General features: G+C 59.8%; 2 protein-coding genes across 3 annotated transcripts; one reads left to right on the forward strand and one right to left on the reverse strand.

The window, feature by feature from the left end:
- Nucleotide 1: 1 nt before the first annotated feature.
- LRWD1 (leucine rich repeats and WD repeat domain containing 1) lies at nucleotides 2-6,617 on the forward strand. Of its 2 annotated transcripts, XM_060078818.1 has the most exons (15): nucleotides 2-201; nucleotides 709-943; nucleotides 1,040-1,156; nucleotides 1,585-1,725; nucleotides 1,971-2,075; nucleotides 2,348-2,470; nucleotides 2,548-2,662; nucleotides 2,880-2,989; nucleotides 3,199-3,406; nucleotides 3,884-3,956; nucleotides 4,049-4,189; nucleotides 5,670-5,761; nucleotides 5,941-6,096; nucleotides 6,178-6,290; nucleotides 6,385-6,617. In XM_060078818.1, exons 1-15 carry the CDS (start codon nucleotides 122-124, stop codon nucleotides 6,529-6,531), a joined length of 1,956 nt encoding a protein of 651 aa, XP_059934801.1. In that variant the 5' UTR covers nucleotides 2-121; the 3' UTR covers nucleotides 6,532-6,617. The 2 variants fall into 2 exon arrangements, with proteins under 2 accessions (XP_059934801.1, XP_059934800.1); XM_060078817.1 differs by having other exon boundaries at nucleotides 5,941-6,290.
- A 322-nt stretch (nucleotides 6,618-6,939) lies between these two features.
- Nucleotides 6,940-10,915, reverse strand: POLR2J (RNA polymerase II subunit J). Its single transcript, XM_060078822.1, has 4 exons — nucleotides 10,788-10,915; nucleotides 9,509-9,598; nucleotides 7,910-8,084; nucleotides 6,940-7,131 (listed from the first exon to the last, which is right to left on the reverse strand). Exons 1-4 carry the CDS (start codon nucleotides 10,838-10,840, stop codon nucleotides 7,096-7,098), a joined length of 354 nt encoding a protein of 117 aa, XP_059934805.1. The 5' UTR covers nucleotides 10,841-10,915; the 3' UTR covers nucleotides 6,940-7,095.
- Between the last annotated feature and the right edge of the window lie 1,777 nt (nucleotides 10,916-12,692).

Raw genomic sequence — 12,692 nt, forward strand, 5'->3', positions numbered from 1 at the left:
CTTCCGGTCGTCGCCGCCGACGGATTCGCGCGGCGCCACCTCCTGGAATCGGACAACCGCCGGCGCCAGCACCGGATTCGCGTGCCGCCGATCAGGTCCCCGCGGGCCGCGCCTCCTCGCCATGGGCCCCCTCTCGGTGCGGCTGCTGATCCAGCGGGGGCGACCCAAGTGCGACCGGCTGGGGAAGATCCGGAGCCTGGAGTAAGGGCCGGGGCCACACCGCCCTCCATCAGGGCCTGGGTCGGCGGACGGTCGGGAAGAAAGCCTGGGACCCTTCCTCTCTCCCTGCCCGGCCCCGTTATCACCCTGTCGGTTCGACAGTCTTTAATCATTCGGGACAAACGCCGTTCTCTCGTTATGAGATGGGTCGGGTAGGCCCGGAGCGGCATTACCTCAGAGGAGGTTCCGGGCTGCTAGGGAGACAGTCTTGCAGAAAGAATATGGAGCAACCTGTTGAGAGAATTACAGAGGACTGGGGAGCACAGAAAGCCCCCTAGAGGATCAGGAAAAGCATCCCGGAGGGGGCCAGCTGCCCCAAGTTATAAAGTAGGGACAGGGTTAAAGTAAGTGGGGGAATGTTGCGGATCGGCTATGCACGCAGGAGAAATGTCAGGTGCAAAAGCCGTCGGAGGCAACCTGGGCTGCCATGGGTGAGGGGTGGGAGGCCTGCCTGCCCCCTGAGCCCGCCCTGTCTGCCCCTCTCCCCAGCCTGTCAGGGATGAATCTGCTCTCAGAGCACTTGGACCCCAAGCTCCTGAGCCGCCTGAAGCAGCTGCAAGAGCTGGACCTCTCCAACAACCAACTGGAGACGCTGCCCGCCAACATGGGCCTGTCCCACCTGCGCATCCTCCGCTGCGCCAACAACCTGTTGGGTGATGTCAGTGTCCTGTGCCAGTTCCCACAGCTCGAGGAGCTCAGCCTGGAGGGCAACCCCTTTCTGACAGTAAGTGGGCGGCCCGCATCCCAGGCCAGCACCCTGGGGGCTCGGGCTCAGCCACAGGCTGGGGTGACCCCGAGCCACTCTTCCCTCATCCCCCAGGTCAGTGACAACCTGAAAGTTTCCTTCCTCCTGCCCAAGCTCCGTAAGGTCAACGGCAAGGACGCTTCCTCCACTTGCTCTCAGGTGGAGAACCTGAACCGGGAGCTGACCAGCAGGGTAAGGGGCGGGGCGGTGTCTCTGGTGCTTGGGAGCAGTTGGGGGCCTTGAGGAGTGAGTGACAGAACTGGACATTTGGAGGACACCAAGGGGGGTTACAGGGGCTCTCTGTCCCAACCCCAAGTGGCCCTGAGCCCCTAGCCTGACCTGTTGCTTTGAGCTTGGCTGTGGCGCTTGGCCTCTTGTCCTTGGTGGTCCTGCCCTCCACCTTGCAGGCAGGGCCTGGCAGGGGAAGCTGGGACGCTTTCACGGTGACTTTACCCTGGGCCGGCTCCTCCCTTCAGGGGCTGTCTCTCCCTCTGTGTTGCTTGGGTTTGTGCAACCTGCAGCTGAGACATCTCTGGCCCTGAGATTAGAGGCAGAGGTGCCACAGAAGGTCCAGGAGAGCCGGGGTGGGCTGAGCCTGAATCTGGTCCCTCTCGTTCCAGGTCACAGCTCACTGGGAGAAGTTCATGGCCGCACTGAGCCCAGAGGAGGAGGCTGAGAAGGCCCAGGCAGACTTTGTGAGGTCTGCCGTCAGAGATGTCCGCTATGGGCCCAAGTCTCTCAGCGACTTCACCCAGTGGAGGGTATGTCCTCACCCCACTGTGCTGGGAGTCGCTTCTCCCAGCTCCTCCCTGGCTGCCACAGCCTGAGCCGCCCTGGAGGTCTCTGGCCATGAGGGGATGTGGGGAGTGGGCAGGTCAGGGAAGGAAGCCCTATGGGCTGGAAGGACTCTTCCCCAGCTCGGGAAGCACCCTCTGACTGGGCGTCTGGGGAGGGGCTGGAGGCCTCCGGGATGTGCTCAGCTTCCTGATGGCCTGGCCCCACCCAGGTGCGGATGATCTCTGAGGAGCTGGTGGCCTCTGGTGGGACTCAGGTGCATGAGGCAAACATCTCAGAGAGGCCCCCAAAAGCCACCGCTATCCAGGAGCCTAGGGTGAGTGGTTCCATGGGGCTCCGGGGCTCCCGGGCTCCCAGCCTGCCCTGGCCCTTCCTGCCTAGGGAGGCATTAGGGAAGCAGGGCGTCCTGGCAGTGTGCCCAGGAGATGGCCTCCTATGCTCGAGCTGGTTCCCTCTGACCCTGGTACCCCTGGCCTCCTGTACCCATGGGAGGGTGCAGCCCAGCCTCTGATGGGGAAGAAGGAAGCCCTGGGCAGATGGGCGCATGGTCCCCAGGCCCTCGGGTTGCCCCCGCCCCCTCCTCCACAGGCCAGGCCAGTGGCCTCGAAGCGGCCAGGTGATGTCCCAGTCAACCTCTCTCCCAACAAGCGGGTGTGCACCTCCCCGTTGGCCCAGGTGGAGGGCAGCCCCGTGGGCTCTGCTGGCAGCCAGGTGAGCTAGCAAGGTGGCAGGGGGCGTGTGATGGGAGCAAGGCCTGGGGCAGCCATGACCCCCCTCTGCTCCCACAGGCCGCCCTGCAGCTGGAGCCCCTGCACTTCCTGCAGTGCCACAGCAAGAACAACAGCCCTCGTGACCTGGAGACCCAGCTCTGGGCCTGCGCCTTCGAGCCAGCCTGGGACGAGGGTACATCCTTGGGTGGCAGGCAGGGCGAGGGCCACAGGGAACAAGCAGAGCAAGCTTTCTGGGCACGGGGCCTGGGAATACCACCTGCAGGGGGCTGCCTGGGTGGACGGGGGAATCGGGAGGGACAGAGAGCTTAAAGCGTCCTCAGGGTCAGGAGGAGGGGCTGCAGTGGGGGACTTTACAGAGAACGTTTTCACCAGGCTGACCTCTTAAACAGGGCAGGCAGGGGCCATGTCCCAGACCGTGGCCACATGTGGCGGGGAGGCCGTGTGTGTGATTGACTGCCAGACGGGCATCGTACTGAACAAGTACAAGGCGCCTGGTGAGGTGAGTGCCGGGGCCCTGCTTCTGCAGGGTGGCAGGCAGAGCCTTGGCTCCTGAGGTAGGAGCACTGGGGTCGGGGGGCCAGCCTCGGCCACCTACTCACCAGGTGACCTTTTTCTTTGATGCTGGGCTCCTGTTCCCGGGCCTGATCCTGCACGTGTGTGCACATGTGTAGCTCTGCCCCTCGGTGACCCCTCCCCTTCCCTCCCCAGGAGTTCTTCTCAGTGGCCTGGACAGCCCTGACAGTGGTCACACAGGCAGGCCACAAGAAGCGCTGGAGCGTGCTGGCAGCTGCAGGCCTGCGGGGCCTGGTCCGGCTGCTGCACGTGCGGGCTGGCTTCTGCTGCGGGCTCATCCGGGCCCACAAGAAGGCCATTGCGACTCTCTGTTTCAGCCCCACACACGAGACCCACCTCTTCAGTAAGACCCCCTCCCCGAACCTCCGGGGCTCTCTTAGCACCCGTCCTGCAGCCTGACGCCTCAGGACTCCTTCCTGGGATGGCAGGGAGCTCCTGTGGCTGGTGGGCCTCATACTGGCTGCCGAGGTCAGCGCAGACCGGTAGGAACATTGAGGCTTCATGGACAACTGACCAGGCTTGAGATTCTGTCTCTTCCCCCAACCTGCTCTGTGGCTTTGGAGGTTTCTGACAACCTGGGCCACGTCTGTGACCTGGGTGGATTCCCCTGGCCCTCTGGGTGTGATGAGAGGGATATCTGAGCAGAGACTGCGGGGACGTGGCTGCCTGGCATGGGGCACGTAGGTTAGAGCAAGATAAGGATGGTAGGCTTTCTCCCAGCCGTGGCCCTCCCTCCCTGCCTTGGGGCCCCAGCGTCAGCCTGGGATGCAGCCTGCATGAGGGAGCAGGGCCACCTCTCTCCTTCCCATCCCCTCCTCAGCGGCCTCCTATGACAAGCGGATCATCCTGTGGGACATCGGGGTGCCCAATCACGATTACGAATTCCAGGCCAGGTGACGCTTTGCGGCAGGACTTTGTGGGGTGGGCGTGGGGGGGGCGCACACCTGAGTCTGTGGCCTCACGCCCCCCCCTCACCTGCCGGCAGCCAGCTGCTCACACTCGACACCACCTCCATCGCCCTGCGCCTCTGCCCCGTCGCCTCCTGCCCGGATGCCTACCTGCTGGCTGGCTGCGAGGGCGGCTGCCATTGCTGGGACGTGCGGCTGGACCAGCCTCAGAAGAGGAGGTGAGAACGGGCAGGGGTGCCCTGAAATCCAGTCCTCGGAGCTGGGCAGCCCCCAGTCCAGGTGTCTGACCCCAGGCACGCCTGCTGCAGTGATGCCCACACCACGCCCCCTGCCCTGGGCAGCCAGAGGCTGTTTTCACAGGCCTCCTCACAGAGCTGTCCTGTCCCCACCTCCTGCCCATCTCTTAGGAAAGGTCCATTCCCTCTCTAGGCTTGATCACCTTGTCACTGCCCAGGTCCTGCCACTCACCAGCAGTGTGACCTTCCTCTGTCCAACAAGATTTTGTCATCCACAAAGTGGGACAGTAACTCACACCCTAGGGCTAGTGGAGGACAACGGCATGGTGTCTGGGCCAGGAGAAGGTCCAGAAGGGCCAGGTGGAGGCTTGTGGCTCCTGTGTGTCACCTGGAAGGCCTGAGACAGTGCTCGGCAGGGGTCCCCTGGCCTTGTGGGGCCCGAGCCTCGTGGGGGAGACGGACATTAAACCCCCCCCGAGTGTGATTGACGACAGCTACAGAGGAAGGAGAATAAGGTGCTCTGAGAGCAGGGAGGCCGAAGGGACTCTGAGGTGACCAGTGGCGGATGGACAGGTCCTCAGGCTCATGCTCTCCATGAGTCCCAAGGGAGTCAGGTGGGCAGAGGCAGGAAGGGTGCTCACACGGGGGAAGTGCAAAGGGCCAGTGGCAGGGACAGCTGGCTGACCAGGGAGAGCTGGCCACAGCTTGGAGAGCTGGAGGGAATGGCGCAAGGTGAGGTGGCAAGGTTGCCTGGGCCAGGGGAGACTGGCCCCGTGGGCCGTGGTGAGATCTTGAATTTTATCCTGAGCGCAGGGAATAGCGTGGGAAGAATTTTAGGGCAGGTGGCGGGAGGGAACTGTAGTGACACCTCAGCACAGACCGTGGCGGTTGTCCAGCCAGGTGTTGGTGGCGTCCCCCTGCCACACCTGGGAGTCAAGCCCTGGGCCTGCCTCCTCCCTCCCTGCCTGGTCCCGAGGTCCTGTGGCGTCTCCCCCATGTCTCAGGTGTGTCTGCTGCTCGTGCTTGGTACTCGGCCGCCTTTCTGGCTCCGGGACTCCGGGCAGCTGCTGGGTGGCCTCTGCAAGCAGTGTGCCCAGCCCACTCTCAGCTTGGAAACATTCAGCAGCCACTCCCCACTGTCCTCAGAGTCAGAGCAAACCACCCCCGCCCCACCCAGTCTCTGGGCCTAGAAGCGCCCACTCGGCCAGTGAACTGCTCACCTCACTCAGCCTCACAAACACCGCCTCACTCCGGAGCCCTTCCTGGCCATGTCCCTGCGCCCCCTAAGTTGCCACCGCCTGTGACTCGGCACACTCAGGTGCTGGCTCCCCCTTCCAGGGCCTGGAACCCAGGCAGGGCCCAGAGTTAAGTGCCCGGCAGGTGTCTGAATGAGCGAGCAGCCTTTTGTGTGCAGCTCTTCCTGCAGCCTTCCTGGCTGACCAGCACTTCCGCTGCCCCACAGGGTGTGCGAAGTGGAGTTCGTCTTCCCCGAGGGCTCTGAGGCAACTGGACGGAGAGTGGATGGGCTGGCGTTCGTGAACGAGGACGTCGTGGGTGAGCGAGCGCTCGCGACAGTCTGGCTTCCTGGGACCCAGATGGGCCCTGGTCAGGCCTTCTGGGGTCACTTCTCCCTGGGCTGGGGTTTAGGTCCGAGGGCTTCGGAGGGGTCCCCACTGTGGGACACGAGTTGCCCGGAGAGGGGCCCCCGGGCAGTTCTTCATTCTCCCCGACAGCCTCCAAGGGGAGTAGCCTGGGCACTATCTGCCTGTGGAGCTGGAGCCAGACGTGGCAGGGCCGGGGCAGCCAGTCCACAGTGGCCGTTGTGGTCCTGGCCCGGTTGCAGTGGTCACCCACCGAGCTCGCCTACTTCTCACTGAGCACCTGTCCTGGTGAGTCGCCTGCCGGCCACCCCCAACCCTGCACCTCTGGGAGCTCTGCCCCACCTCAGATTCCCATCTCTGTGCTGGCAGATGAGGGGATGGTGCTCTGCGGGGACGAGGAGGGCAACGTGTGGATCTACGACGTCAGGCCCCTCGTGGCGCAGCGGCCCCCGCCGCCGGCCGCCCCGCAGGCCCCCACGCAGGTAGGCACGCGCACTGCTGTCCCCGCCAGGGCTGGGGCTGCCCGGGGACCCGTGTCAGGAAGCAGGAGCCCGGCACCCTCTCTCTCCCCTCCAGATCCTTAAGTGGCCCCAGCCCCGGGCCCTGGGCCAGATAGTGAACAGGACCATGGTGAACACGGTGGTGGCCGACCCCACCTTTACCTACCTCACGGCACTGACGGACTCCAACATTGTCGCCATCTGGAGGAGAAACCAGCCTTGACTGTGGGACGCAACTTACTCAGCTTTTGGGGTCGTGAGGGGGATCTTCTTATCGGTGACTATTTTTTATTAAAGTCTACTATGTAAGAGAAACCTGGGGGGACCTGTTTGTGGGCCCCATCAGGTGTCCCCCGCTGAGTGAGGCAGGCAGGCCCGGCAGCTGAGGCTCCTCGGGCAGGGACGCCTGGAAGCACATGAGCTTTCATTTCCTTCTGCTTGAGACGCCGCCCGGCAGCCCCAGGTTCCCAGGTTTCGTCCAGAATGAGTTTGTTCCTGCCACCCTCTCAGACAGAAATCTGGCTCCCTGGGCCAGTCCTGAAATGGGGCCCGCGAGTGGCTCCGGAGCAGGTCCTCCACCCCCACCGGACTGACCCAGGGCTGTGAAGTCACCTCTGCTTCAGCCCACAGCTGGGTCTTTTCCTGCCACACTTTATTAGGAAGGTAAAACAGACTCTATATATGGGACACATTGGGTCAGGGGTGAGGGACTTTCTACAAGGAGGCCCACAGCTGAAGGAAGTGCTTTTGTCCACCTGGTACCTGGAGAAGGGCCGGGTGCAGCCCACTACTCGATTCCTTCTTGCTTGTCTTTGATGGCCACCTGATGGGGAGAAAGGAGGGGGCGCCCTGAGCTGGAATGGCCAGATGAGGATGTTGGGAACGTACCCTCAGCCTCCCTGACCAAGGGCTGCCAGGACCTTGGCCAGGGGCCCCAAACGGTTCCGGGCACTGGGTAGCCAGCCCCCCAAGGACCCTCTAGCCAGCCCTACCCACCCCACCATGACTTCCCTGCAGCACAGGTCCTGCTGCCTGGGGTGGCAGGGAGGCGGGGGAGCAGACGTGCTTCCTGGTGAGCCTATGACTGACAGACTGAAGGTCTGACAAGCCTTTCCCACTCTAAATTGTGTCTAGACTTTGAAGCCCCCTGCGTGAGCAGATGTGCCCACACCCATCTGGCCTTCTTGAAGGTGGTACCCCACGATAAGATGAGCTGCCCCCTAGACAGACAAACCACAGGGCAGCGGCACCACAGGGAAGAGTCTTGGAGGGACAGCCCCAGGCAGCAGGCCCCTTGCTTCCACGGGGACCACGAGAGCACAAAGGGAGACCCTGGGCACTGGGTGAGGTCCTACCCCTGGGTGCAGACAGCAGGCCCCAGGCCTCACCTCCATGACCCCTCAGTCCACACTTCCCGGATGCTGTGGTGTACACCCCCGTTCTTTCATCACCTCCGCTCAGCCCCCATTTCTCCCACCGAATAAATCAGAGGAAACAACCCAGGGATCGTCTTAGGTGTGGGCATGAGTACGCTGCAGCTGTGGCCATACAGGCTGGCGTCCAGACGGACCTCAGCCCCTCTGGCACATCCAGCCCCTCACCCGGAATCGCTCTTCCAGCAGGGAAAGCTCACTGATGAGGTCCGTGATGGCGTTGGTGAAGGCCTCCTGGGGGCTGTAGTCCGGTGTGGTCTGTACGCGGATGATGATCTTGTGTTCCAAGGGGTGGGGGACTTTGTAGCCAGCAAACAGCACCTGTGGGTCCTTCAGCAGCTGCCTGAGACACAGGGATGGGCAGGGTGGGGGTGGGGGGTGAGCCTAGGGCCCTTGGGGCTCTGGCCCCTTGTGGCCTTCCAGGTCTTCTAACCAAGGCTCTTCCCGTTGGGTTGGGGCCTGTAAGCAAATGCAGCTGCTCTCGATCTTTAGTTGTTTGTGTTGTGTGATGTCGTGGTCACCACCCCACAGCCCCTGCAAAAGTGTCCAAGACGTGTGAAGAAGATACAGCGTGTGGGGACTCCTCCCATACACACACCTACATCCATGAGGATCAGCGACCCTACCTGGTAAATACGGTTTCCAGCAACCTCTTCCCTCAGGAGACGTCAGGGACCCTCAACGGCCCCAAAGAAACCTCCCTAGGCAGTAAAAATCCAGCTAGTGTTCAGGGAAAAAAAGCCCCATTCCCATTCCCCAAAGAGCATCTGGCACAGCAAATAAAGGCAGCAGGGGGAGAAAGCCCCAGGCTCTGAGCACTTAATGAAGTGGAAACGGAAATCCTCTGGGCAATGCGGGCTGGCAGCTGCCGTCCACACACATGGGGTCCTGGTCCGCGAGGCTATGCGGAAGCGAAGCCTGAATCGCGAGCTGTGCCCTGGGCGCGTGGGGATTTTCTCCAGATCAGCTCCCTGAAGTGTGAGCACTGGGGGGGTGTGGGGGGCTGGCACAGGTGGGAACACTGGGCTCACGCAGTGGGGGAGGGTGGGGGGCAGCAGGGCCCCAGGAAAGCCTGGGTGCACCACTGGCTTGGCGCTGGGCAGGAGGCATCCACACAGAAGATGGGCAGCTCCGCCCCCTACTTACACCAGACGACCAGACAGGCTCCTGCCCACGGTCTCAAACACGCATACCTGGGAAAGGCATGGCTTCACTGATGGCACTTTTCAGCAGCGAAATGACAAGTCTCCGGCCAATCCTATTGCTGGCCACCTACCAGGCCAGGACTTCACTGGTGCAAACACCCACCATCCAATTATCAGGAACCCACCAGGGCACCGGATGACCACAGAGGCCCTCTCCCACCTCCTTCCCTTATTCTACTAAGTTACAATCTCTGGCACATACATCTTAGAATGCCAGGTGTCACTGAGGTCACTGTCACAAATGGGGGCGGCGTGGGTGGCCAAAGCTGAATGCGTCTCCATGCTTCTGAGCACAGAGCCCCAAGCGGGCCTTCTTTCCCGTGGCTCGCTGCACAGTCACCTCCTTTAGTCAGATAACTGAGCCAACACAGGAAAGTGGCTACGTGAACAGATACTGGTCACTGTCATTTTGAAGAAAAGGTACTGGGATGTGTGAATTCCTAGAGCCAGCACCCAGAAGGACTTCCTGGAGCTCAGAGAGACTTGAGAACATCTCCTGGAACTTGAGCTTGGCCTCTCAAAGAGCAACATGACCCCCAAAAGCCTTTGACTTGGAACTTACGATTTAATGATGTTTCCTAGCGTATGGTCTTCCTTGTTGATGGTGAACAAACAGGCATTGGGTACCTTGGTGTCCTTGTTAATGGTGATCCTAAGGGAGAGGCGGAGGCAACAGGTTGGTGGGGAGGGCCGGGGCTTCTAAACCCTGCCCTTCAAGGAAGGCTCAGGTCCCACCTCCTCCTGGAAGACTTTCCCATCTCTTCATCCCATAACGTCCTCTGTGACTCTGAGTAGCACCGTGGCTATACCCCAAACCCAGCCACGCCTGGCTCTATGGGACCCTCATCTCACCTCTGGATTACTCCTTCTTCCTAAAGCAGAGCTTCTCAACCTTGGCACCACTGGCATTTTAGGCCAGAAAATTCTTTTCTGTAGGGGGGCTGTCTGGTACACTGTGGGGTATTAGCAGTACCTCTACCACTAGATGCCAGGAGCATCCCCTTTATGACAACCAAAAATGCAGACACTGCCAAAGTCCTCTGGGGGGCAAAATGGCCTCCACTTGAGAACCACTGCTCTCAAGGGAGACTGAAGTGCCTGATAGGGGCTAGACCGCAGGGCAGAGCCCTGGATACCAGGCAGTTAAGAGAAGGAAAAGCCAGCGTTTAAGATGGTCTTCTTTGTGCTGAGCCCTGGACTAAGTGCTTTACATAAATTACCTAATTTAATCTCCCCTTAGAGAAAATTCTGTTATTGAACACAGTAATAAGCCCATTTTCCAGATGAGGAAAGTGGGCCTCAGGCAGATCGTCACTTGCCCAAAGGCACAGAGTTCTTAAGTGGGGGATCCGGGAGCCAAGCCCAGGCTATCTGAGCACTGGATTACATTTCCCTTCACCTGCAGGCAATGAGGAGTCACTGGAGGTTTTACACCGGCAAATGAAGATCCGGTGTGAGTCTCAGAGCCATCATTCTGGCTGCAGCAAGGAGGATAAAGGTGGTGGGCGGGAAGACGAGTGAGGGGGGCTACCAGATCCCAAAGGAAAAGGACTGTGGAGCCAGACACACTGGGTTCGAATACAGACCGGCCACTTTCTGTGCGCCTGGGAAAGTTACTTAACCTCTCTGAAGCTCGGTTTCCTCATCTGCAAAATGGGGAGACTCACCAACACCTAGGACTGTCTTAAGTTTGGCAGACTCAAGTGTGAAGCGCTCTGTGGAGCTGGAGCAAAACCTGCTTCTGTCCCCCCGGCAGAGGACGGGCAGAGAAGCCCCAGCACCTGCGGGCGCTGACGGTCGAGGGTCCGCGACCCTCTCCCACCCAGGCCGGTTCCACTTACTTCTTCTCGCCCTCGAAGAGCAAGAACGACTCGAAGGCGGGAGGCGCGTTCATCCTAGCGTCGCAGTAGCCTCCCAAGCCTCAGTTGCAGCCTCCACCACCTCTATAACACGACCTATTATAACTCGACCACTTCCGGGTTAGCGGCTGCTTCCGGATTATGCCGGCAGCGCCAAACCCATGTGAGGATCGGCTTGTTGCCCTCTATCGGTCTGGAGGATCTTGCGCAGGCGCGAGAAAAGCCTGCCGGAGGGAGAGGCGCTGGTGGCTCTGCGCATGCGTGAGTCGGGAAGGTCCTCTCCTGGGCTCACCTGCGGGCATGTTTTGACGCATGCTCCTAACGCGGGGGGCAGCTCTTTTGGTTCTGAGACATCGCTGTCTAGGCTAAGCCGGAACCCTGAGCTCTCCTCTCTGCTCCCTTTGCCCCTTGATCCCTCTTTGGAAATGTGCCCTTGGAATACATGGCAAGAGGCCCTTGAATGGAGAATGGAGCCTTGGGTTAGTGGGCAGGTGTGGCCAGCCGAGGCGGAAGAAGCCTCCCCTGGGCTAGACTGTTGTGTATGGATAATCCACCTGCCAAGCCAAGCTGCTACAAGACTCCTGGTTGGGTTGTTACTGGTTTACCAGGTGGGCTTGTAGCCCAGTGAGGTTCTTGTTAGGGGAGCAGTTGGGTGAGGGCCGAGGAGGGAGGCGGCAAGTGTATGCTGGTGGGGACAAAGAAATGTTGCCTGCCATTTCAATAAACAAAGAATGTTGCCGCCATCAAGCCATCAGCCCCTGACGGTGTGCCCTGAGGGGAATTCAGGATGGAGAAAAACAGGATACTAGCCCTAGATAGTTAAGATGCATATCTAAGAATCATTTCAATGCCCAGATTGCTGAAATCATTAACTTGAGATGTCTGTCTTTTGAGATTAGCAATCTTTTGATGTTTGACTACATGTGTTTTGTTTGTTTTTCAGCAAAAAACTCCTTCGTATCCTGGCTCCTCCCTTACCTCTTTGGAAGAGTTCCTCAGAGCATTCTGAGAGGCTGTCTCCCAGGCTACTGTCCTCAGTAAGGTCCCCGATAAACTCGCAGGAACTGCCCTGGTGGTCCAGAGGTTAAGACTCTGAGCTTCCACAGGGGGCACAGGTTTGATCCCTGGTCGAGGAAGTTCCGCTTCCCGCTCGGTGCGGCCAAAAAAAAAAAAAAACCCAGAAAACAAACAAAAAACCACCCCCATAACTCGCAGGAATTCCATGGAGGTCCAGTGGTTAGGGATCGGCGCTTTCATTGCTGGGGCCCAGGTTCGATCCCTGGTCAGGGAACTAGAATGCCACAAGCCACATGGCACGGCCAAAACCCAAAAAAATCATGCATAAGGCGCTTCCCTGGTGGCGTAGTGGATAAGAATCCACCTGCCAGTGCAGGGGACACGGGTTCGAGCCCTGGTCCGGGAAGTTCCCACATGCCGCGGAGCAGCTAAGCCCATGCGCCACAACTACTGAGCCTGCGCTCTAGAGCCCGCAAGCCACAACTACTGAGCCCACGCACCTAGAGCCCGTGCTCTGCTACACGAGAAGCCACCGCAATGAGAAGCCCGAGCACCACAGCAAAGAGGAGCCCCCGCTCGCCGCAACTAGAGAAAGCTCACGCGCAGCAACGAAGACCCAACACAGCCAAAAAATGAATAAATAAATTAAAATTTTAAAAATATATTTTTTTAAATCCCACATAACTCGCAACTTTTAGGTTGTGCATTTTTGTTTTTGTTTTGTTTTCAGTCAACACAGGTATGAGAGGAACTTTAAGGGATAAGCGTATGAGTCGGTTTTGGTTGGTTGATATTTTGCAGACTACAGCTTAGCATAAAAGTCCCACCTGAGCAGTTTGAAGCAACAGGAGCTGGGGTCTCAGATTAGCT

The sequence above is a fragment of the Mesoplodon densirostris genome, chromosome 16 (assembly GCF_025265405.1).
Source record: "Mesoplodon densirostris isolate mMesDen1 chromosome 16, mMesDen1 primary haplotype, whole genome shotgun sequence".
NCBI classification, from domain to species: domain Eukaryota; kingdom Metazoa; phylum Chordata; class Mammalia; order Artiodactyla; family Ziphiidae; genus Mesoplodon; species Mesoplodon densirostris.

Bases quoted from the DNA above. Each gene is read 5' to 3' on its own strand.
- LRWD1 (XM_060078817.1), top strand. From the start codon at position 122: ATGGGCCCCCTCTCGGTGCGGCTGCTGATCCAGCGGGGGCGACCCAAG. The intron at 2,471-2,547 runs GTGAGCTAGCAA...CTGCTCCCACAG, and splicing joins TGGGCTCTGCTGGCAGCCAG to GCCGCCCTGCAGCTGGAGCC. The intron at 3,957-4,048 runs GTGACGCTTTGC...ACCTGCCGGCAG, and splicing joins GATTACGAATTCCAGGCCAG to CCAGCTGCTCACACTCGACA.
- POLR2J (XM_060078822.1), bottom strand. From the start codon at position 10,840: ATGAACGCGCCTCCCGCCTTCGAGTCGTTCTTGCTCTTCGAGGGCGAG. The intron at 8,085-9,508 runs GTAAGTTCCAAG...CCTGTGTCTCAG, and splicing joins CTAGGAAACATCATTAAATC to GCAGCTGCTGAAGGACCCAC. The intron at 7,132-7,909 runs GTGAGGGGCTGG...TCTCCCCATCAG, and splicing joins TGCTGGAAGAGCGATTCCGG to GTGGCCATCAAAGACAAGCA.